This window comes from Larus michahellis, chromosome 7 (genome assembly GCF_964199755.1).
Source record: "Larus michahellis chromosome 7, bLarMic1.1, whole genome shotgun sequence".
NCBI lineage: Eukaryota > Metazoa > Chordata > Aves > Charadriiformes > Laridae > Larus > Larus michahellis.
The window spans coordinates 34,654,072-34,678,279 of record NC_133902.1 but is presented as its reverse complement, the minus strand read 5'-3'; the positions used below and the strand labels follow the sequence as shown (position 1 = coordinate 34,678,279).

General features: G+C 36.6%; 1 protein-coding gene across 4 annotated transcripts in view; it reads right to left on the bottom strand.

Annotated features, from left to right (window-relative positions):
- The window catches only part of GPR155 (G protein-coupled receptor 155), a 31,209-nt gene that overhangs the window by 4,933 nt on the left and 2,068 nt on the right, over positions 1-24,208 (bottom strand). For 2 of the 4 annotated variants that reach the window (XM_074594840.1, XM_074594841.1), the window contains exons 2-14: positions 19,520-20,025; positions 13,957-14,356; positions 12,446-12,611; positions 10,973-11,128; positions 9,743-9,826; positions 8,327-8,447; positions 7,021-7,105; positions 6,849-6,939; positions 5,513-5,765; positions 4,761-4,862; positions 2,881-3,014; positions 1,183-1,278; positions 115-179 (exon numbers count right to left, since the gene is read on the bottom strand). In XM_074594840.1, coding sequence (XP_074450941.1) covers positions 115-179; positions 1,183-1,278; positions 2,881-3,014; positions 4,761-4,862; positions 5,513-5,765; positions 6,849-6,939; positions 7,021-7,105; positions 8,327-8,447; positions 9,743-9,826; positions 10,973-11,128; positions 12,446-12,611; positions 13,957-14,356; positions 19,520-19,979 — 2,213 coding nt within the window. In that variant the 5' untranslated portion in view covers positions 19,980-20,025. The remainder of the gene's footprint in view (positions 1-114; positions 180-1,182; positions 1,279-2,880; positions 3,015-4,760; positions 4,863-5,512; positions 5,766-6,848; positions 6,940-7,020; positions 7,106-8,326; positions 8,448-9,742; positions 9,827-10,972; positions 11,129-12,445; positions 12,612-13,956; positions 14,357-19,519; positions 20,026-24,208) is intronic. The other 2 variants (XM_074594842.1, XR_012588347.1) reach the window with 2 other exon arrangements.

Below are 24,208 nucleotides of genomic sequence, written 5' to 3'. Positions count from 1 at the left end.
GAAGATCAAACAAATAGGAAGTGGAATGCAATGGCACTGAACACTCAATACCCTTTTAAAATTATTATTGTTAATAATTAAGTTTATAGGTGTAAGTGTAAAGATTCTATTTACCTTCGCTTGAATGGTAGAATGATTAAATGCTTATCTAAGCCAAAAATACCAAAGCAAATGAAGCCCTGGAGGTAAAAATACAGAAAAAGCAACATTAAGCAAAACCTTTGGTTTCTAAAGGACAGAAATAAAATGTTAAAAACTTATTGCCAAAACACATGTGAAAAGTATCCCTCTTCTCTAGATATCATTCAAAATGCATTTTGTTTCTGCTTTGCTTTTTCATTTGGGCCTTAAAAAGACAGATTAATACATAACAGTCCATCAAAGAAACTCTTCAAGAAACAGTTTGGTAAACTTAATGCCGGGACATGCCACCTGACATTTAAGGATAACTGACTATCCTTACATAGCCAGTTAGTTAAATCTGTCTTTGTCAATGGCAAGAAAAGAGCTGACTTACTGTAACTTGAATGCTAGAATGCTCTCTAGTTAATTCATTTTACCGTGCCACTTTTGTATCAAAACTACTATCGTTACGTGATACTGCAGTGCATCTTGTAGGCACACCTGTCCATGGACCCGTACAACATTCCTCTGTGTTCATGAACACTGCCTTGCTTTCAGCTCCAGAGATCACAAAGCCGCCTTGTGTCAGTTTGCACTGAAATGGGCGATGTGCAGCTGGAAGAATTACACATCTAACTGTCAGCTATTAGTTAACGGTGCTGTTACTGAAACTGGAGAGAGAACAACTTAAAGCCTTATAGCGGAAGCATCCATGTAGCCATCTTACACCTATTTAGTTATACTGGTGTAACTCCACAGAATCGACATTAGTGAAGCTTTCTGCTACAAATAAGGCTAAAATCCTACTCAATTTCCATAGGCATTTGGCATTTAGTTGTCATTTGTAGCTTTGAAAGTGTTCATGCACATAAGAGACACGCATTATGGTAAGAAAGCTATCAAAGCAAAAGAATAAGCTTGAGGAAAAAAAAAGGCCAAACAACATAAGGAGCTGGCAACTTCAGCATTGTTTGAGGACTTCAGCTTAGAGTGCTTGTAACAGCATCTGCTGCAACACCCGCTAACAAAGTCGTGTTCAGAACAAACATTGATAAGTACCTGACCAAAATTAAACACAGCACAGAAAAACTGCAGTTCCACATATAGTCTTCCAGGCTCTTGGTTGAACAGCCACCACAAACAACTGGAAAGATTCTGTTAAGAAAAAAAAACAACAAACACACAACAAATCCCACAAACCTAACCTGACTGTTAAAAATCAAAAACATTTTTTCATTCTTTGCATGCTAATAGATTCTGGCACAATTTTCACCATCTATATTTAACAAATGATTCAGATAAAGGCAAATAAGAAGGAATAAACACCTTAAAACATCATTTCCGTTAGGCTTAATAGCTGGGGGGTGGTGGTGGGGGAGAGCTTGTTTGGTTTTTTTTTAAAAAACAATGCAAAACATACCAGTGTAGAGATCCTGCCCCTTTACATGTTTACATAAGGAACTCGCCTTAAGCATACTTAGGTCTTCAACCTAACACAGACAATATTAGCCCAGAGAGATTTGCAGTATTTGCCTTCAGGCCTGTTTAGCTGAGACCAGTGCTTTCCACATATTTTCTGCATAGTTAAGATTGTGCAAAGCTGAAGCACGTACCACTTCAGCTATTTTAGATGCCTAACAGAGGTGAAAAAAAACCCCAAAGTTAACCTCTTTGGGTGTGAAGGCTCATTCGTTAATGTAACTGGTCTCATTTCATAGTATCTACACAATCATTCAGACACAACTGAAATAGGGGCTAACATTTGTGACACCTCTTAAATACAGAGGACATAAAAAAAGTTATTAGCATGGAATATTTGACACGAGAAATTTGAGAGAGGGAAAACTTCCATTTTGTAATTTAACAGAACCTGAAAGGCAACAGCAGTAGCTATTACACTACATACTTGTGCCACGCTGTCCTGCTTTTCAGTACTACACGTTCGTGCCATAATATTTTCCATTTCAAATAAAAATACTTGCCCCCTAATTGTCATCCACAAGAAGCTCAACTTTGAGCATTACATTCAGAGAGAATTGTTTCTCATCTTTGTCACATTTAAAAATTTAAATTATATCCCTAACGCATTACATTCTGCTATTTCACACTTTTACACAGGAGCAGCCACCTTTGCAGCTGGGATCTAGTCAGTAACCAAGCTTGGCAACACCAGCCTACCTTTCTTGTGTCCAAACCACCACTAAAAGCAACTAAATTGCATTTTCCCATTTCAAATAGCCTCTTACATTGTTCTCCGTTACTAAAGCACCTCAGAGAAATCCAAGTTCCAAATATAAGCACGATCAGAAGGAACAATTTTTGTACAGTCTCCTTCAGAAGTAGAATTCAGTTTATATTTCTATATTTTTCATTTAATTCCCTATTTAATTATTGTCTAGGGAAGAAGACTAGCTCTTGAGGAAAATGGGAAGGGGGCAATAGTGATGTATCCTTTGGTAAATAATTCAATTCCTTTTTTTTTTTTTCCCTTTAGGGTTCTCCAGTGTGGCTTGCTCATTAACATCATCAATCTTAACTTGCCTTTAATTTATGATGTGGCACAGAAAAATTAAATTTTATGATATCCCTCTTCCAAGGGGGAAGAATATAAGGGGCCAAAATAAAGCCTCTAATTAATGAATTGTTACATGAATAATTGGAAGATTTTTAGTGGACTGCCTACACAGCTTTCCTAAAAATCATCCCACCTCAATGAGTTAAACAGCATGAGGATAAAAAAAAAAAATATATATTTACAGCAAACAGGCCAACAATAAGAAGTAAGCAGAGCAGCACGTGTCTGGCCAGCTGTTTGTCTCCGGTCTGTAGAAGCTGCTCTTCCTGAGCCAACACGCAGGTTTGAGCACTGCAATGACTCACACACTGATCCGCTGAAAAACACACCAGAACGTTTCATTAGGCTTCTAACTTATGAATTCCATGAGCAAACTTGTTAGTGTAACTTGCTCAGTTAAATTACCTTGTAAGTATCTGTACTGAAGTCACACACACAAAATGTGATGTTGGCTTTGACAATAACCTGTTCAGCTATCTGTTCTCAAATGAAACAAGAGTTTACGTGTGCTCCTAAAATAAAGAAACGTTTTGCAACAGAACTCTTCTTCAAAAGGTTTAACGCAAACTTAAGTTGTGGTTAACATTTAGAAAACACCACTAGAAATAATGAAGAAAATAGCCATTTCTCAGAACAGTTTTTAAACTTAGAACTAATTTATGGAATAAGCATTTCAAATATACTGTCAGCTTTAATGTTTTCACTCCGTATCTCAGCATTGTTGAGCTCCAGATCAACCAACCATATTTATTTCAGTTCTGTGACTGTATTTTTAACACGGTATATCAGAACACTGTCACAACTCTATCAAAAGAGCCAAACATACAGAGAATGGATGTCTGTCTTCCAGCTACAGAGTCCCGAGGAATTCTGAGTATCTTCCTCTAGATGGCAGTGAAAAACTTCCCGTCAAGGACATACCTAAGGATTTGCACTAGATACCTGTCATAGCAGTTCAATGGAATAGCAGAAGGATTAGTAATTTCTGCAGCCAGTTACACAAGTGTATCCATTACAATTTGCTTTTACTGATTTATAGTTTTGAAGTGTTAACTCAGTGGGTCGAAAAAATTTCCACTCAATCGCAAGACATTTTCTACCTTATCTTTTAGGATAGAAAAATTTAAGTGGCCTTCCTCTATCATTGGAAAACATTCTTATGATGCTTGTCTGAATTACTTAATAGATAAAATAGTTGGCAATAGGTAGAAAGGGAGCATTTTGTGAGAGGAGACGTAACTAAGTATGTTTCAGCGTGAAATATTTAGATTTGTTGGAAGTTATGTTGCATCCAAACAAAGCATAAGGATATGAACTTCCTTGCTAAGGATGAAAAAAAAAAAAAACAACCCAAGAAAAAGAAAATAGGAAAAAGAGAAAGGTTTGACTGCAGCTAGCTTTGATTATTGAAAGCGATGTACGATGAGATTGGGCTGAGCATGCAGTTTTCCATCAGGTGCTTAACAGTCACTTTGATCCATTTTTTTCCTATTTCATTGATTTCTAAGGTCCCCTCAGCTGATTGTCTCTCTCCCCCTAGACACAAATAGTACAGCAGCAGGGACATCTGATCTAATCTGCAGTGAGTGCTTGCTCTTCTAGATCTCATTCAGGTTTCTTATCCAAAACTTGTACATCATTACAAGGCTTCAAAGGCCTTTTTAGAAGACACAAGACGTGACCATGAGAATGTAAAAAAGTGTGTTTAAGTTGAAAACTTGAGGCAAAGGAGGGTTATGCATTCAACTTCCCAGCGTCCAAACAAGGCAACGATGGAGAGGTAAAGTCTGAATGCTCAGAAAGATGTGTTAAAGTAGCTTAGTGGTAAAAATACAACTCAAAACAACTGTCCATCTTGAGCACTGAAAGATTACTAATAACTATCAGGCAGAAGAGAACAAACACCTAACATATTGCCTAATACTTTAATTGAATATGAAATGTAAGTTATCCCAGTAGAGTTGAGAGAACAACAGCCCAAACAGTTTCTTTGTGAGAAAAACATGTATAAGTGTCGTGGAAGAGTTTGTAGTGTTAAAACGAGGAGACACTACTGCTTTACCTGTCTCAATTGGAGGAACCTTGCTTTCAACAGCATTTGACACTGCTTTGCTCTCTCTAGTACAGGATAATTCACCATTTGTTGTTTGACAAGAACAGCAACCTATTAGAAGTATAAAGTAACAGGATAGTTATCTTTCTTAACTGCCATAACTTAGTTTCCAAGTATAACAACATACTCTATACAGCTTTAACTACTGTGTTCAAAAATAACCCAAAAGGAGAAAGCAGACTTAATTTTTCCAATTTGCTGAGATGGTAAATGGGTTACACTACTAGTATATAGAAATATTAAACATAGCACTACCACCATGGAAGCAACACAAATACTTTTAGCTAGAGGGAAAACATACAGGAAAAAGCTATGTACAAACAAGGAGGATCAGAAACACATTGAGTAGCAACACTGCTGGCATATAACTCATTCTCAGAGAGACCGTTTAGTGGGTAAACAATCTAGAGACGCCTAGTGGACTGCATTTATCAAATCCTTATCAAGATACCACTACTTACATAAAAACCATACACATGCTTTTTTCCCTGTCCACTTCCCCCACCTTTACAGTGATAACCATCAAACTTTCCTTAGAAACATAAACACAAATCCTTAGGCAGTTATATCTAGATTTTCTTCTGCCCTAGTGTAACACTTAAAGGTGTAAACAACTGTCTTTCCCAGGTCAAAATTAAATTTGGAACATTATTTTATTGTATCCCGAGTCATTTATTCTTTTAGCAATCAACTTTCTCTACCTCTTTCTGCAGATGGCTGTGCTTCAGAAGATCCTGGAGAAGGCTGTGCAGAAGATCCTGGAGAAGGCTGAGGCACAGTTGCTGAAACTCGACTCCCCTCTCTCCCTTCCACTTCTACCTCCTCCACTTGGCTTCGCGGTGAATATGGGTTCAATACCTCATAGCTTGACTCTTGTCTATTTCTGTTCATGCACATAAGTGAAATACCTGACATCAATATACTGATGAACAGGATGACTGCTGTGGTAATTATCTGTTAAGAGAGCAAAGAAAATACACTTAAATACAAAATAAAGGAAAACAGTTGCATATATCCATCTTTCTAACTTCTGTACTTTCCTAAATACACTAAGAAATGCATTTGAATAAGACAGTTTTCTACATTTACTCCTCTTGCATCCTGTGGCACTGAAAGAGCAATAAGTACGTGATATTAACTTTTTTTTTTTTTTTTTTAAGTGGGGACCCCTATTTCCCATGCAATCCAAACCCATCCTCTCATCATCATCATTATCCTTCCCCTCAGGATCATTAGTATTCCAGTTTAAGTTCTGTTCAGGTACCTTTTAATTCCAAAGCGGAATGCGCTCTTGTCACCCTCTGCCACAGCTCTAATTTCCATGCTTTTGCCAATGAGGAGCATCCTATTAATTAACCTTTCCTTTTAATCACCTGCTACCAATACCCAGCGTCCACTCTGAGGCTATTTAATACTTGTGAAAGTGCCACATGAATAATCCTGAGAGACTCATATCTTCTCTATCCATAAGAAAGAGAGAGGGAAAACATGACAAATACCTATGCTAGCGCACTTTACATCCTCTCATGAGGAACTATTTATTGGTAAAAACAGTAGTTCAGGCTCAGGGACTTTCAATCCATGGTTGTGCAGAGAAGTCTCCCATAGTGCAAGCAGTTACTGCTACACAGGTTATGTAGATCCTATCTATTACAGGCCGAAAGCCATTAATTAGCTACTGGATAGTAACAATTTGAGATAATTATCAAGTGAGACTACAAATTAGTCACCAGGAAAAGGGCTCTGCAACTCATTACCACTCCTAAGCCTTTTCTTTGGGAAGCCTACTCCCTCTTTTTCTTAGTCATAGTTGCCTAAATGTGAAGGTCCTTGTTCAAACAAGTTTTCCCAATGGTTCATTACAGAAATACGTTTTTCTATCAATCTGTAAGCATTCTATAATGATACTGTTATTATGGTAGCCTATACTTTGACTGAGAGCTACTTACATAAGAAGCAAAAAGAGAAACACAATTTCTCAATAATGTATTGGACATGGCAGAAGTCTGAAGTGATGAGGACTGAACATGTTCATACCTGGTATTTTCCATAGAAAAAGGCAGAGTCAATACTAGCGGTGTTATGTTCACCAACAATCAGTAAGATTCCCACCAGAAGCGTCGGGACCCTGAAAGAGCAAAATATGAATAAAGTAACATGTTTAGCATGCTCCTACTAATTCTAGAGAGAAAAACCTGAATTAACTTACCCCCATCCAGCTATGATAATAAACCCAATCGGAATCTTTACTGTTTCTCTCTTCCTTAAGAGAAATAAAGAGAAAGACAGAAAACCTACAAAAAACCCAAAAGAAACGCCTTGTTTATTATTTAAATGGGAACTGATAATTACAGAATCTAAATGTTCTATGATGTGACATTGCCCAATAACTAAGATATTCTTCTCAGACCTTCAAATAGTCCAAAATTCTTTTCCTAGTTGTATTGTTAGAAAGTAAAATAGAAACACCTATTATCTTAAAAAAATAATATTATTAATAATGAAGCATTGAAGAAATTCCAGCACAGTTTATATTAAATATACACTTACAAATGCTTACGAAGGTTCACAGGTGTTTAAAAGATATCATAAGAACATTTAAGACACAAGTAACTATTTGTTAAGGTATGAACAGCAGTTGATCTAGACCGACAATCTTAAATAACCAACAAATAATGCTGTATTCTGTTATGACCTTTCTTTAAAAACCGACTAGTCCTTTATAAAGTCAACGTAAGTGTCACAAAAAAAGTTTCACATATTTTTATATATAACTATATATAGGAGTATGCTCTGGGAATGCCTATTCTATTCACAACTCAGAAGCTCAGCAACATTTCCCATGCTGAAGCAAAGCTTGTATTTACTTCAGGCTACACTAATCATGAGCTGCCCATTTCAGCTAAACACAACTTACTCCACAAAAACATCACAGGAATTAAAATCTTAAACTTCTGGACTCAAGACTGCTATATAAGGTTTCCCGAATACCCAAAGTCTCTTTTTTATCATACATGTAAGATTCCCCCAACTCTGCCTACTTTGAGTAATGCCTTCATTGATCACCTACGCCTGCAGAACACACACATTGCTTTTAGAAATTACAATTGCCAGGGGAAAGAAATGTTAAAGCCACTTTGGTACTTCCCTTCATTCTGCATTTCCTACTTTTCTATGGCAAAAGGTTTTTAAATCTTCTTAATGCTGAATAATTTAAGATCCTAAATTCTACAATAATTTAAAACTGTCAATAAGCTTTGGACTAGCTGAATGGTAACCCACCGCATTTACTCTATTTGTAATCGCTTCTGCCTTGAGAGCACGTTCTTGTCTTTGGTTACAAGCTGGCAAGGCTGCTGTATCTAGCAAAGACAAAATCTGCCAGCTTACAAGTATGCATATCTGTAGGATCACGTACAAGCAAAAGGAATAATTACTGTGAAGAATATAATAAAATTATTTCACTACATCAATCTTTTATTACGGTACCTAGGCTCTGCCTAGAAAAATCATACCTGTCCACAGGTAGGTGCTGTAAAGTGAGCTGTAGAGGAATATAAACACTAGGATCTGCATGGTGATGTCCTTCTCCTTAACAATGAAATTCCATGCCACCATTCCAATGCAAGCAATAAACTGGAAAGAAAGGTAAGATGCCATAATTTAAACTGCAACAGTAGGACGACAAGAAAAATATTGCTACAATAAGCTTCGAAACTCCAGCCCCAGATTCACTGGGGTATGATTTTATGAATTGGATAGTTCTCGTAGCAGTAAAGCAGCACAGCAGTAAACTCATTATTACAGTGATGTCACTGACTAGGTTATCCCGTTTTCAGGGTTTTTTTTTTTTTTTGACAGCAAATATATAGCTCAGATAAACTGGGAGTAAGACAAGTCAGGAAAAAATATATAATCTCCATCTTTATATATCTTATTATAAGTAAAACGTAAAGCTTTTGCTAAGTACAAACTATTAATCTAAAATGATCTGGAGGTCAACAGATGTTTGTTCAGTCAAGAATTATACAAATTTTCACCCAGAGATACCTCATATATGACAGTTTTAGTATTGAAGGAATCTGAAAAAATAGGCTGAGATTTTATGGAAACAGTAATACAAAAGCTCCTTTTTTTTTTAAAATGAAAGCTAACTTTGCTGTTACAGACAAGAAGCATCTGAAACTCTTATAGGTGACTTTTTTAAAATGTGACTCCATGAAACTCTCCTCAGAGAGTTTACTCTCTCCCTTCCCTCTCACCCCCAAAAAAAGAAAGGTAGAAAACACTTCAGAGAGCACTACTGCACAGATGTATTACAAGCATACGCCGCTCTCACTGAATTTAACAGCAGTTGTGCAGTTGACTTCAAGGGAAAAAGGAACATGTTCTCCAGTTTTCTCTTAGTTTAAACAATTAATATTAATCCAGAGTTATTTGGCTTTGCCCTTCCCTAGCCACTAGCCATGCATTCCCACACCCCTCCCTTACATCAGCGCTGGCACCTGGCCGATCCCTCAGCGAGCCACTCCAGGGAGCTGAACAAGCATTAGTTTCCTATTTAGCTCCCTGAATCCGGTCACCAGCGTCAAAACACACACTGCTGCGGATCCTGGCATAAATTGACATGGAACAGCACTCAACGCTATAAGGCAGTAACTAATAGTGCTAAAAATGTATTTCAGAAGCCACTCTACGCTCTGATGGCTTATAGTTCTGCTTGAGAACTGTGCCACCAGCATCAACTCTCATTTCCTTCAAGGGTGTATTTTAAGGCACAGAAATTATTTAGACATGTCACACATTAGATTCCCTTGCCCTTCTTAGATGACTACAAAGATACAACTATGTAAACCAAACTTGTAAAAATGTTAAAAATAAGACCTAACCCCACCCCACCCCTCTCCAAGACCATTCACCTTACTACTGACCTGAGCAACAAGTAGATTTGTTGTAATCATATGAGGGAGCTGTTTGTACTTCTTACTCAGAAGAACAACAGTAAGAGACCAGATCTAGAACACACAAGATAACATTGAATTTAAGACAAAACCCAGAAGAACAAGATGAGTATTCTGGCAGACTATGGTGAAATTAAATATACAACAAATCTTCTTCACAAGTTTCTTAGCAACATGACTACAGTAGTCAGCTGTGCATGATCTCATGCCAATCCCTACGCCTCAGAAAATATGTCCAGAAAAAGCAATGCATCTTTGTGTTTTCTTGATGGTGAAATATTTCCACGGAGTACCAAAGGCTAGCATCTAGTGCACAGAAACCTGGTTGTTCCTCAGAACATAAATGACTACAGAATAGCCTGGCAATTTAGCATTTAAAAGCTTCCACTTCCACTATCTTCACTGAATCTCCCAAGACTATTTGTGACAGCAAGTGGTAGCGTTCACTTGTGGCTTCACTTGAAGCAGTTTCAAGACAACAGGACTTCAGTGAGACACCAACTTAAGAAAACTCCAACTTCCTCCAACATGGGTGGTTTTATTTAAAAAAAAACAAACGAAATAAACAAAATATCTGTAATTCCTACAAAGACAAAACACAATTCACATTGGACTTCTGGGATATCAACCTCCTTTTTAAGAACTGCGCACGCAGAATTTCTAGGAAAGGAATTTGATACAGCTAAATTAAAATTTCCAAGTTAAACATTTTCAGTAATACTCACTAATACTTCATTAAATAAATATTCACTGATGTTTCCAGAGCTGAAGTTTTTACACAGCCTCCATTATTTTCATATCCAAGCATCTCACAAAGTTTGAGGTAAGTATTCCTTGTGAGGTAAGCTAGTACTGTTATTCCCCCGCACCCTGTTAATTTTTTAAAAAACAAAGAAGGACTAAGGACAAGTAGCTGAGAGCTCATTCACACACACATTTTATGTAATAGGCAGCCAAACCCCAAACTCTCAAGCCCTGCGCCTGTGCTCTAATTCACTTAGCCATCTTCCTCTACAGTACAGCTTTCCGGCTGACCCATTGCTAAATCAAGAAGATTTTTAACTTCTTCCTCATCCTTCTGCAACAGGATACGATGATGAAATGCGAGTCTCATCATATCACGACTCAATTTGCTGCTTATGCATTAACACTACCCTGACATGACAGCGTGCTTTTGTATTTTACTTCACCAACACCTACCAGAGAAACGAGGCTGACAATACTTATGTCAAAGCTAACATTTTGGAGTGCAGACGCCAGCGGGTTGGGGTCCATAGATGGAATGGTCAACAGCCACGCAGAAACGTACATAATAGGTGCAGACACAAAAGTGCTTATCACCATGCCTGAGGTAATCTGCAGAAAGTGTCAAACAGAAAAAAGAACAGAGTTAATCAGATCTCAAGCTAAATAATCTGCTTTAAGGAATACAACTGCTGGCCAAATTGCACCTTTGACTTAAACATACATAGACCTTTAACAAATCACCGAGTTGTTTCTATGACAAATTACTTCGAACTTGAGCCAGAAAGTGTCCATTTTATACGTACAGTTAAACTGCAAATTTTAACAAGCTTCTGAAATAGTAGGAATACAGAGTTCCATACTGCAAATCCTTACAGAGCTTTTTCATGGTGCCAAATATACTGATGACTGCAGTCTAGGGGTGGATTTACAATGTCACAATTTACTTTTGGATGCAAAGATTAACACTGCAAATAAATAAGCAAACTTGTAGTTATGCAAATCCTAATACCACCAATTCGTGAGAAGAAGCCATATATATTTATGTCTAAGTGATGTATATTTTGGCTTCTCATTGTCCTTCTGCTTTCTAGAATTTGCACAGTGATGGAAGTGTGAATTTTTACTCATCCTACAGATCTCTGTTTAAAAGAGATGTCCTCAGCTTGTTGGGTACAAAAGTCTATCTTGTAAGGTTTACTTTTAGTGCCCTTTTTCCTCCCCCTTTTCTCTTTTAAAAAAAGCCAACTAACAAACAAACCAAAAATAGATAACATTAAAAACAATGGAAGTCAACGGGAAAGTTTTAATGGCACTTCAAGTGGAAGAAAGGAAACAGTTATAAAATCTTTATCTTAAGTTGAAGAGATAATTAATACCCTCTGCTATGAAAAAAATTAAAATGCATTTCTATGGCAAGATATAACTGAAAGGCAACATGGCAGAATCAGTTAAAGCACAAGTTCTTCTGTAAGATTTCAGTATTAAGTTAGTACTGTTCTTACTGAAGTCAGTAACATCATTTCTGTTTTTTCCTACAAAACAGTAGCTCAAAGATAAGGTCTTTGGAAAAAAAAAGAAAAACCAAACACCAAAACTAACCAAACAACAAAACCACACAAACCTACAACAAAGATGCAAGTTCTTTATATTTAAAGTTATCCTAGTTCTTCCTACTAGAGTCACGAATAAGAAAAATATGAGGACTTATTTATGAATGTGTACTATCAAGACGCTTGAGACATCAGGAAAGATTACTTTGCTTAATTAGTAATCTGAAATATAATTTATGTTTGAGACATAGGGAGTACAAGTAAATCTAAGGAAGCTATACTACAGAAAAGCAAATTCATCAAGCCTATTTATTTAAATATTTCATCAAAGTTAAGCTCAAAATTAGTATATGTTTGGAAAAAGCTAACTACGTACAATTCCTACTTCCATATTAAATTGACTTGCAAATATTGCGACACCAGGTGCTGCCGGAAAAACTCCATAAAGAAATGCATAGTTTGATAAACTGGTGTGGTTGACTACGCTGTCGCTCTTGTCCAAGAGTTCCACCATTTCTCTACACAGAAATGGCATCATAAGTCTGAAAACAGAGGGGAAAAAAGAAATTATAAAAAAACCATTACTCAAGCTATAGCAATAGACTCTTCTCTACTCAGAAAATGAACAAAAAGAAAACTTAAGGCTTGACTGAATACCATTCATGAAAAGCAAAATACTGACATCACTTTGAATGATTCCCTTTATTTTTACCATCACATTTACCAGCTGCTTAAAAATTGTGTGTCACAAGTTAAACAAAAAAAAACCCATACACACAAAAAAATAATGGTAAAAATACACCAATCTCTGGGATATAAGCACATTCTCTGATTGTACAGACACTTTCTTTGTACAAACCTCAGATTTAGAAAGGTAAAATATTAAAAAAACCCTCATTTTTCAATTGTTAAAGTAATAGTAGTTATAAGCAGTCAGCAGCTTTGAAACTTAGATCACTTTTCTGTAAGCTGTCTGAAATATAACAAAGGCTCAAGATTAAATATTCCATTCTGAAAGTTTTGGCCAGCAAAACCCCCCTGCATCAATGCTATTCTGTTTACCTGCTGCAATACCCAAGATCTCACGCAGACTCGCTGTATAAGACTTACACAGGCTAATTACATAAACTCACCAGTAAAGCAAAGTGGTAACATTAAAAACCATTTTTTCCTCATGTTTTTACAAAATTTGTCATTGAGCTGGTTTGCAAACTAGGTCTTTAAGTTTGCCAGTTAGTTGTAGCTTCAAATTTTACAGTATAAACTTAATCATCAAACAGTCATTCTATTATGTTAATTGTAGCTCTGTAGCAAATAAAATATTTAGTTCACCAGTAACTGAGATATATTCAAGGCAATATAATGATGGCATAAGTTCTAAATGCAAGTTGTCATTTATTCGTGCTTAAAAACCAGACAGTTTAAGAGTGTAGAGTCTTCATTTTTAAGCTCTTCCAATATAGGTTTACAAACAAAGCAAGCAAACCCAACTAATTTAGAGATGCATTGTTTAATCCAAAGAAAATACAACTACTAATCAAATAATACTTAAACTCGCTCTTGTCTAACTATTTAAATAGTAAATTTTAATTTAAGTGAGTAATTCCCCATACACCCAACTCATGACAGATGGCCTGCGGGCAGTCCAAGAAGCCACAGCACCCCTGAATATTTTTCTCTGCGGAGCCTGACACCGGGTTTGTGCAAAATTTCCTTTAAGGGTTAACAGTTGTACGCTATCAGAGTTTGGGAAGCGCTCACCCAAAATACTGCAAGTGAAACATACTATCTCTATAACGATTTTGAGACAAAAGCCATCTGACCAGCATATTCAGAGCTTAAAACATCTAGAGAACAAAATTATAAAAGTACATAAATCAAACTTACAGTTTAGCTGTGATGAGAAGGATCAGTGCAACAAACATACCCTTTGTCAGTTTTTTTGTTTGTCCCACCATAGTTAATCCAAGGTAAAAAAGTGCGGAGCCAGAAAATGAACTGCCCAGTCCGTCAAGGAAGCTTTCAAGGTATTCAGGAATTTTCTGGCCGAGAATAAAGTTTGAGGCAATTCCTATGAAGACCATGAATACAATTGGGTTCTGCAAAACTCGGAGGAGTGCTAGGCCCACTATTTTGATTTTGCTCTGTGACACAGTGCGATTATCCCTCCACTTCTGGATTTCACAGAAGATAAACCCCAGAGGGTTTAGCATCATAAGAGATATTGGAGCCACTAGGTAAATGTACTGGAGATATTCTGGGTAAGTGGTTTGATATAAAGCTTCAACTAGAAGACAGGAAATGAAAAGTGATAAGTGATAACATTTCAGTACAAAAATACATTAATATTGAAATTAGTTTTGTTGTCTGAAAACTAGAGAAAAATTATTTCGTTATCTTTCAGAGGTAACTGCATTTACAATGGATATAAGACGATGTATTAAGAGAAGTATGCCCAATCACTATTAGGCCACAGTCACCTAATGAACACATTAAAGACCAGAGATTAACTATCAAACACTATTTAACAATTCTATGAATAATCAACATTTACAGGAAAAAAAAAGAAATAATATAACAATCCCACATGCCCTTTGAGTCATCCCAAATGCTGAAAAAACACTGGGGTTTTGCTGAATTGCTTTTCCTCCCCAGAAACAAGAGAGTCATGGAGAATTACATGCACCTTTGCAGGACACAAGTTGCTTCTCATCTTATGGCAGTTTCACATCTCTGGAATTTGACCAGTTTTCAGTGGGTAAGTCAGGTGTAATCTTTCTACACTGATTCCATACAGCAAAGCACATTAGCCATAACTATTAGTTCAAATAAAAACACATTAGCACATAATTATTAGTTAATTTTCTGGGCTCAGGACACGAGTTATCACTATAGTTCTGGTCCTTCAAGGAACTTTAAATCATGAGCGTTTGTGGTCATTGCTACTACATACTTGTGAGGCAAGGTAGAACTGCCTCTTATTTCAAATTTGTGCATTAAAAAAAAAATCATGAAGAGACTCTAGAGCAATATACAAGATTCTATCCTAGGGTGAATTAAAAAAATCCCAACAAACAATATTTTTAAAGTAGGATTTTGTTTTCTTTTAATTATAATACCCTATATTAAGGGCACTTGTAAAGCTGCAAGGTCTTGAATCCTGCAGAATGCAGATGGTTTTGGTCTCCCTATCATAATTTCATTAGTTCATATTGAAAAATGGAAAAGGAAAAATTATGCATATGAAGCACTTCCTCACAAAAGCAGTAAAATAATGTTTAAATTGTCATCACTGCTTTGCGTTTGCATTTTAAATGTGTTTTATAAACAAAGAGTTCAAGCAAAATTACTTTCTTTTAGAACTTCTAGGTCTATACTACTGTATTTCCTGTATATATATTAAATGATGAATTAAATCTACCAAAACTGCTGTTTATCTGGTTAACAATCCAGAGCTCATCTGTGTAAGCATGCCATGTTAGTTTTCCAAACTTCTTTGGAAAGACAGATGTTATCTTTCCCCTGCCTTATAATGTTATTTCCAATAATTTTCAGAAATATGCAAAGTGATGCTTTCCAGTTTAGTTTCTCCTACCCACATTAGAGAGAAAGACATTCTTCCCCAGGCAGAAGTATCTTAACATGCAGGTGGGATTCTATTCGTACTACAAAGAATATTAAAAAAAAAAAAAGAAAAGGAAGCACTATTGCATAAATACACCTACTGGACCTTTCTATGGAATAGCTTAGCACTTTTACAGTACTAAATAAAGTTTAAGATTACTAAGCAGCCAACCGTTGCAGATATTTCCACTTTCCCATTAACTAAACCTGTTCTTTTTCAGATGTTTTCCTTTGTGACTGTTTTTCAAAATCCAAATTTTTACCTTCATATTAGTTAAGCATCTGTAACGACAGAATCTACTAAGTGCTAAATCAGTATTTTCTATAAACAGCCTCCTCTTTAGACTGAATAAACTGACATTCTCAATTAGTTGATTTCCAATATATAAGAAAAAGTACTAAAGGGTCTTTTCCTCTTACAAGTCATGATTAAAGTACAAGAGCTACCTGTCCTAAAATCCTGAATAAACTGCTGAACAGAACTACCAAGTTTGTGATCAGTTACTGCACTTAACAAGACAATTTTAAACACTGAATATATTCTGATAAATAAAACCCCTTTAAACATGCCGGACACTTTTTATGTAAGTCAAAATTTTCCAAAACCCCAAACCTTAGCTTTTATGCTGCTTTATACAGAATGCCCATTTCGATCAAATGCAACTCAACATAAGTCACATGTAAATAACGTCTGAGTGAAAAATATAACAAATCATTATTTTTTGGCAAAGTTAAACTGTATACATAATACAATATATTAAGCTCTATAAGTAATTTAACCGATTTATGAAGTTACAATGCGTTTTCCTGGGTAGCATAAAGTGGAACCAATGTAGACTGCTGAGCCAGTGGGGAAAAAAATATGAAATCACTCTTAAGGAATCATTAAGACAGTGAAAATAATCCACAACTATCTCCAATTAAAAATTTTCTTTTTATTTAAATCAAGGTTGCCTGCTTGCTGATCATAACAAAAAAATCAAATTAAAGATATTTTAATACTTTTTTTTTTTTTTAATCGATTTTGCACATCCCAGCTGCTCAAAATTGCATGTGAATCACACACTAGTTGTTCATGGTTAATACAATTAGCATCATTAAAGTCATGATAACTGAGCCATCATCCACGCAACACTTCTGCTATACCCGTACAATACAGTACTGGAGAGTAGGTGAGGCTGTTCTGTCAGAGTTGTATCATCTCACCTAGTAATAAAACCCAAACAGACAGAGCTTTCTATCAGCGTAATTCTATCTATATTGGGGAATCTGCTGGCAAACCTCTGTACCAGTTGTTTTTCACTCCAAACCAACATCAGTTTGTAGTGTAGAACTGTCATAACAGTGATCAGATTAAAACAGAGTGGTGATCTTTGAAAATATAACCTGTATTTTAATTTTCCTATGTGCAAATCTTTGCTCAACAGCAAAAAATAGCATAGTGGTTATTAAAGAATTACATGGGATGAAAACTCGGGACGTTATGTATCTATTCAAGAGTTCAAACTGCCTTTTAAAATAGTGTTATTATAATGCACAGATTTGTCAATACTCATCTTTTTCCTTTATAAATTTCAACTGAAGCAGCCTTTAAAAATATATTTCCATTAAAAGATCAAGTTTTGCTCAAAACACTACTTATCCTCATCATACATCAAAAGAAATAAGCAAGGCATTCTTTGCTGCCTGGTCCTGCAAACGCTTCAGAGAAGCCACTACCAGTGAAAAGTCTGCACACCTGACAGCATGAATCAAACCCCGGTGAAAGTTTGGGGATGGGCGAAAGGAAAAGACAGGAAAGGAAACAAACAGCTCTAAGAAATTAACGCAACAGTAACTCTTTAGGTGCTTAAGGGTTGTTAAGTATTCCAGTAAAGCTCCTAATGAACTAAATGTTGTGCATTTGGCTAGACTGTACATAGAAGAACTATGAATCATACTTTATAAATTATTAAATACTTGAAGAAAAATGCAATCTGACAAGAAAGTCATTCAAAGTAGAAAGAATGTTTTAACCAGAAGGATACAATGGAAATATGTTCAAACAACCTCAAAATAGAAAAAAAGAGAGACCCTAATTGGCATTTTAATCCATTACCAAGAAACAAAGACGTAATCCTTACGTCTTGCTATATACTTCTGATTTATCTCAAGGGGAATAAATCTCAGGAGATGCAACTGAGGGAAACAAGGTATTTTCATCTAGGGAAGAAAAGAGTTTGCAGTTGCATTTATCTATATTTTATACACATTCAGCAAATCTTAAGAGAGTAAGAAAGACTCAAGATTCTCCTGAGCACGCTGCCCTGGAATAGGGAGAATAAAGCTGCCAGCTCCTCAGGTAATCTAAAATATGGAGCTACTTGTTACATATAACCTGGAATTGCATGTTTAAGCTTCTCTTTTGTAACTGTATTTTCAATTTGGTAACCAAATATCTTTTTGTTTGTTTGTTTTGCTATAAAAAACTTGCTTGCTTTTTGTTTTTTTGTTCTTAGCCTTGTCTGGATGATAAGGGTGATCTCAAGAGAATGTGAGAGGCAGAGAGTACTTTTTCATCAGGGAGCAGCAAACAAATAAAACACAGTCCAGGCATCCTCTCCAAACGCCTTCCACTCGAGGTGTATTTTGAAGATCCTGATACCTGCAGTGTGCATTCCCACACCAGCCACATGGCTCAGCCTGGGCAGAGGCAGCACTGAAAGTTACATTGGCACAAAAGAGCCTCCCAAAGCAGGTAAAAAGCACCACAATTCAGGTAGTAGCAGAAGGGAGAAGCCTGCTACAACTTCAGATCACTTCCTAAGTATCATAGTATGTATGGCTAAAACATATTAAATACCATTAAGACAACCAATAAAAAGGAAATGAAAATATCTTCCTTAACAAAAGGAACAAAAATAATTGTCTTGCAGATTGGGATAAAATTAAGTTTAACAGCTGATATTGGTTGGAATTCAGAATATAGGCTTACCAGAACAAGAGTACAGAACTATACAATTTATACTCTGAATGCCTCTTTGTTTTTTGTTTGCTTGTCTTTTAGCTCCACTGGACTAGTGGTTAGTTACACATCCCAAGAATGGCACCGCAGCCACATAAAATTCCGATTTGAGATACACAAATGCAAGTTACCACAAATCATGCAGCAATCTTGCTTTTAAAAGACAGACTTCTTCCAAGACTATATCCTAAAGCACGTCTGCTGGCCACAATAGAATAAAGATTAAGGGATAAAACACAATTGGCAACACAAATTACATTCAGCAGCACAAAAATTAAAAGTTTCTTCTGAACAGATTTAAAGTGTGTCACACACACTCCACAACCAGTAGGCACCAACTTTATGGCTAGATATTTTCTTTGAGCTAAACACAGAGGTAATGTCAAATTAGAAAAAAATCCACTGCAGCTATTTCAGAGGCCATAGGTACAGGCTCACACTTTGCAAAGGAAGAAATTTTGGTCTTGAGGGAATCTCTGGCAATTTCCCATTAGGGCATTCTTAACCTGCAGTAAGTGTAAGGTAATTTATACCAATTTTGAAACTATATTTTAATTTTTCACCCCCCATCTGATATACTTTAACATGACAAGATCGCATAGACAACAGTAGATAGATTGTATTAAATTCTGTCTCATTCATACCAGCTCACAGTTTTCTTCCCTTGCATGGTCCGAGGTCAAGAAATGTGACTTGAGAAATGGCTGAGATAGCTCATAACTTCAGTTCAGAAGTCAATTTCAAATTATGGAAAAATAAGAGCAAACACATCTGGAACACTGAAAAATAGTTTTAAAGAAGAAAACATAAGGAACTACTTACCTATTGGATATCCCAGTGCAAAATCATTGCTTTGTGTAGCAAAAATAGGGAACAAACCTGCTTTGCTAAATCTGTTCTCAGGACTGGCTACCAACAACGTTAAAACGCAGACTAAGAAAAACACAGCAGCTTTGGCAACTAAAATACTGTACAGGAAGGACCAATTCACATTAGAAAAGTTAAGTACCACCATGTTTTTGAACAGTAGAGCTGGGAGTGCAAAACGGGACACAAAATTTCCCAGTCCTTTGGCCTGAGTTGTTGTGATAATGTTGGCTCTTCCAGCTATGTAGCCACAAAGAATTATTCCAAAGCATTCTAACAGGGCTGGAAAAAGTCTGCTTATTGACATAGAAGGAGTACCGCCAGTGGTATTGAGTCCAACTTCTCCAGGCAAAGAAACAGACATATTAGCTGAATATGAGAGGTTACTTGTATTGAAGTCTAGATAGTTATCCATTTCCTTTGATCACCTCTTCCAAAAAAAGAGCTTGAAATGATCTCATCTGTAAAAGAAACAAAATTATTTATTCATTAACTTCCAAAACTGTGTTTGTAAGTATTTATGGTATCCGGCTTGCTGACAGAAGAGTTTACACTTACAAGTGCATTACAAATAAATAACGAGACAAATAATAAGTAGCTACAGAGAGACAACTCTGAGAAAGAAGAATGTTGAAAAATCATTCCGTATGCACATCATCTTCACACAATTCAACAAGACAATTCATAGAGGCTAAAAATTCCTAAAGAATTTGAGGGTAACATTGAAATATTAAAACTAGATGTAGATTGGGCATTCTAAAAGGCAACAGAAAATTGGTTCTGTTTTACCTCAAACCACAACAAAGGAAAGGAGATAAAACAAGGACTTTTTTTGTTATTATTCTAGGATCTAAACATCATTTAGAATAAATTACAGCTCTTCACCACTTTCCAGTCATTGTTTCAGAAAACAGTAATTGCTAAATTCTCAATGTACATCCCCTGTTTTCTTAGGCTACCATTATAAGCCTAGTTAACTCTCTAACAGGAAAGCACAAGACTCTTTACATACTCGTTTTTTTACCTAAACAAAGGCAACTTTTCTTACCTCCTCGTCTCACTGTCAACTCTCAACTACACATAGTCTTTGCTTTCAACTATCAAATTGTTAGTTTTCTAACTCCTCTTCTTTGCCCCAGGATATCTTATCTCAGGTCCTCTCAAAATCATGTGCTACTTGTTTCTTTTTCCTTCACAATAAAAATATATTTCAAACTCCCAATATTAAAATCCCATCCTTGACCTCCCTTTAACTACTGCTGTTCATCTCTGCTTCCATGTGCTCAGCTTTACGCACGGTCATGAGGATCTAAAGATGGAGGTGAAGGAGGACTATTTCATCCACGTTCTGCCCCTGAAACAGCTCTTACCAAAATCCTGAGAGGCCAATATCTTCTTAAACTCTCGGAAGTGGTGTTCCATTTTCATCCTTTGTGACACCATCATACACCTTTATCATAATAATCATCGTCTTCTTGAAATTTTGCCCGACCCATATCTTTTGTAATTACAGCTCCTCCTAATTCTCCTCCTACTTCTTCTTGTTCCTATAACATTTGGATCCCTCTAAATTTCTGTGGGTGCTCATAGTGCTCCCTCCTTGTTCCTCTTTTGTCTCCCTAGATCTTCTGCCTGTGTATTTTTATAAGCACTTATTCAATTATAAATAGATCTCTCGTTCTAATCCAGACCTATCTTCTTCTGATAAAACTATGATTTCAGCCTGTCTCCAAGATCTCATTTGTGAACATCCTACTGTCAATTCAAGTCCAGTGAGCCTGAAACTGTTCTCCTCCTATTCTCCCAAAAAGATGCTCCCTCAGTTACTCTGTGCTGTGTATCTATTTTGCTAGAGGTGAGTAACAGAGGTTACGAAATCCTCTGATTTAAGGGAAATGCAAATTTACTGAACTCATATTCATTTATAACTCTGTTGCAAGGAAATCTTCATAGTCTATTAGTATCAGTTCTTTTTTTGTACATCCTTTTACAGACTTATTCTCCACACAGTAAAAAAAAAAAAAAAACAAAAAAAAAACTTGCTTTCCTATTATTTTACGGTCTAAGCTTATGTCCTCTTAACCTATCATGGAAAATCCAAAGGAAAAGCCCTTACAAGAACATGAATACCAGACAAGGAAGATAAATTCGACCCAGGATTGTAGGTTCTCCACACCGGCACAAAAAAACATTTGGCAAGGCCCTCGTTACCTTCGAGAAAGATTTAGAGATCAAATCACATTATCACCCTTCAAGCTTGTACCTTGCTTTGTGCAACTTTGAGACCTCTCCCAATGTTTCAGTATCGTGTGCTAATGATACACTTTCCAGTTAGCAAGGGATCCATATATGACACAGTGACCAATGATCTAATTCATCACGCTATTGCTTACGCATACATACAATTCTTTAGGCCCGTAACAGACGTTTAAGTATGCATTTAATTTATGTACATCAGATATGTGCTGTGACTCCTGATCTTCACTTGTTACCAGCGATCCCCTTTGAGAAGGCTGGCAATAACACAGCAAGTAGACATGTAAATTCTGCAAATTGGATGAAACGAGAGGACAAACACCAATATTCAGTGGTTAATAGCAAGGTCTTGCCAGAAACAGGTATGGGTTTGGTGATACAGCTCTGAAATATGCAGTCCATCAGCTAACTCTACACATAAAATTTTGACAGGACTAAATCCTAAACTACTCTGGAAAGGAAGTCAAAATAACTCACCCCATTTTGTAGAGGTAGAAACTAAGGCAAAGGCAGGCCGACTTGCCATAAACCATTTAACAGATCAGTGGTAAAGCTGAGATTCTCAATTCCCAAACCAGCGTTTTGTACAGCACAATGGCTAGATCTGTGCAAATTAACGACTAGTTTAAAAGACTTCCCAGCCTCTTTGTATCCTATCCTCAGGGAACAGAGAGCTCATAACAGCCAGATAAATAAGCAAGTAAATCAAGTCAGAGCAAAGGTGAGATCTTGTACCCTCTATTTCACACCCTGGCATCCAGCATGCACTTATTCACATGTAGCATAAACTCTTTGACTCATGACTTTTATTTATGCCTGAGGCTTTTGGTAAGCAATCCTACAATGCTGTTGTAATTTATCTGGACTGAGCAGCTGCATCATCTAAATCTGTCCAGTAGCCTTGGCTACCTCTTCTCCCAAGGAAAATGACTCTCACTCCAAATAGGGCTTATTTTAAAGGTTGTATTTTTTCTTATGTTATAGATGATACATTCACCTAGATGCATTTGAACTAGGAGCTCAAAGCATTATCTACTATAGAACGATGGAAAAACTTGCAATAAATGAAGCAGACAACAAACCATTTCTTCTACTAGCAAAACTTCAGGATGTTGTTGAGATTTGCAAAATGTCCAAAAGAGTATCAGGGACAGATTTGCAGCACTGAATTCTTGAAAGAAGCCAGCCACATTTTACACCAGCTGCAAGGTGAAAAGCGGGTTTTTGGCACAGCCGCACCTCAAATTCTTCAAGCTTGCAGCACTGTATAAAGGTAAGGCTCCTGGCAACGCAACATGTTCAAACTACTCTCTGCTCTGTTGATATTTTTTTTTCAGCAATAAGATAAATGTGAAACTTTTTTAACCAAATACAACATTTGATCTGTAGCGGAAGTGTACCCTGGCTCTATCTATCCCTAAATTCTACCATTCCTTCTCATCGCCTGTCCCTTCCAATCCCAGGCTGTACCTTTTACCACCGTGTCAATACTAAATTTGTTTTCTGATATTCTTACTCAGAAATGCCACAGTCTATATACAGTTACATAGTGGGAAGGACTTTTACCACTATAACGTGTCCTTCCTCTCTCCCCTGAAAAGTGGTTTGAGCTACCCAGGCTTTTTGCTTGCACAGGCTAAGCCTTCACAGGCGAGTGTATCAATATAGCTACACAAGCCCATACTTTTAAACAAAAATTGTGCCTAAATCAAACACCTCTCTTCCCTCTCTATTAAAATTATTATTTCTCCTCATAAAATTGCTGTAAAATATAGAAGTGCCCTTGTCCCCATTTTATAATTCAGGATTTAAATAAATATGCAGAAGACCGACTCTCTAGTTGTATCAGTCAGTAGCAAATGATAATCCTGTATCTTCCTCACTATATCAAAACTGACATGGATACACACCCACACATCCTACAACCATCTTTTGTAAAGTGCCACAAATATTCCTGCAGCCTTCTTTCAGGCTATCTTTACTTTGAACTTCGTTACAAGGGACTCTGCAAAGTCAGTCAGAGGCAATTTTTGGTGAACCACACGAGTTTCAGAGAGAGAAACTGCATCACAGTAAAAGCTGCTATTGGCACCCCTCAGAGGGCTTTGAGTGTGAATCATCTCTTCAGCTCCAGAGATGCGCACATCCCAAAACATTCACATTTAACACAGATTATCTGCTGCAGAACAATGGGTATTTTCCAGAAATGCAAGGTCTTGCACAGCATGCTGCTTAACACAGTGAATACATCTCTCAGCCCCTTTTGCTCTATAGGATACATGCATTTACATAACTGTTGTGAGATTAGGTAATTACTAATTGCAGATTTAACATAGAGCCTCATCACACCTGGAGCTTAAGTCAAACTAGCATCTCACATGAGCAAAA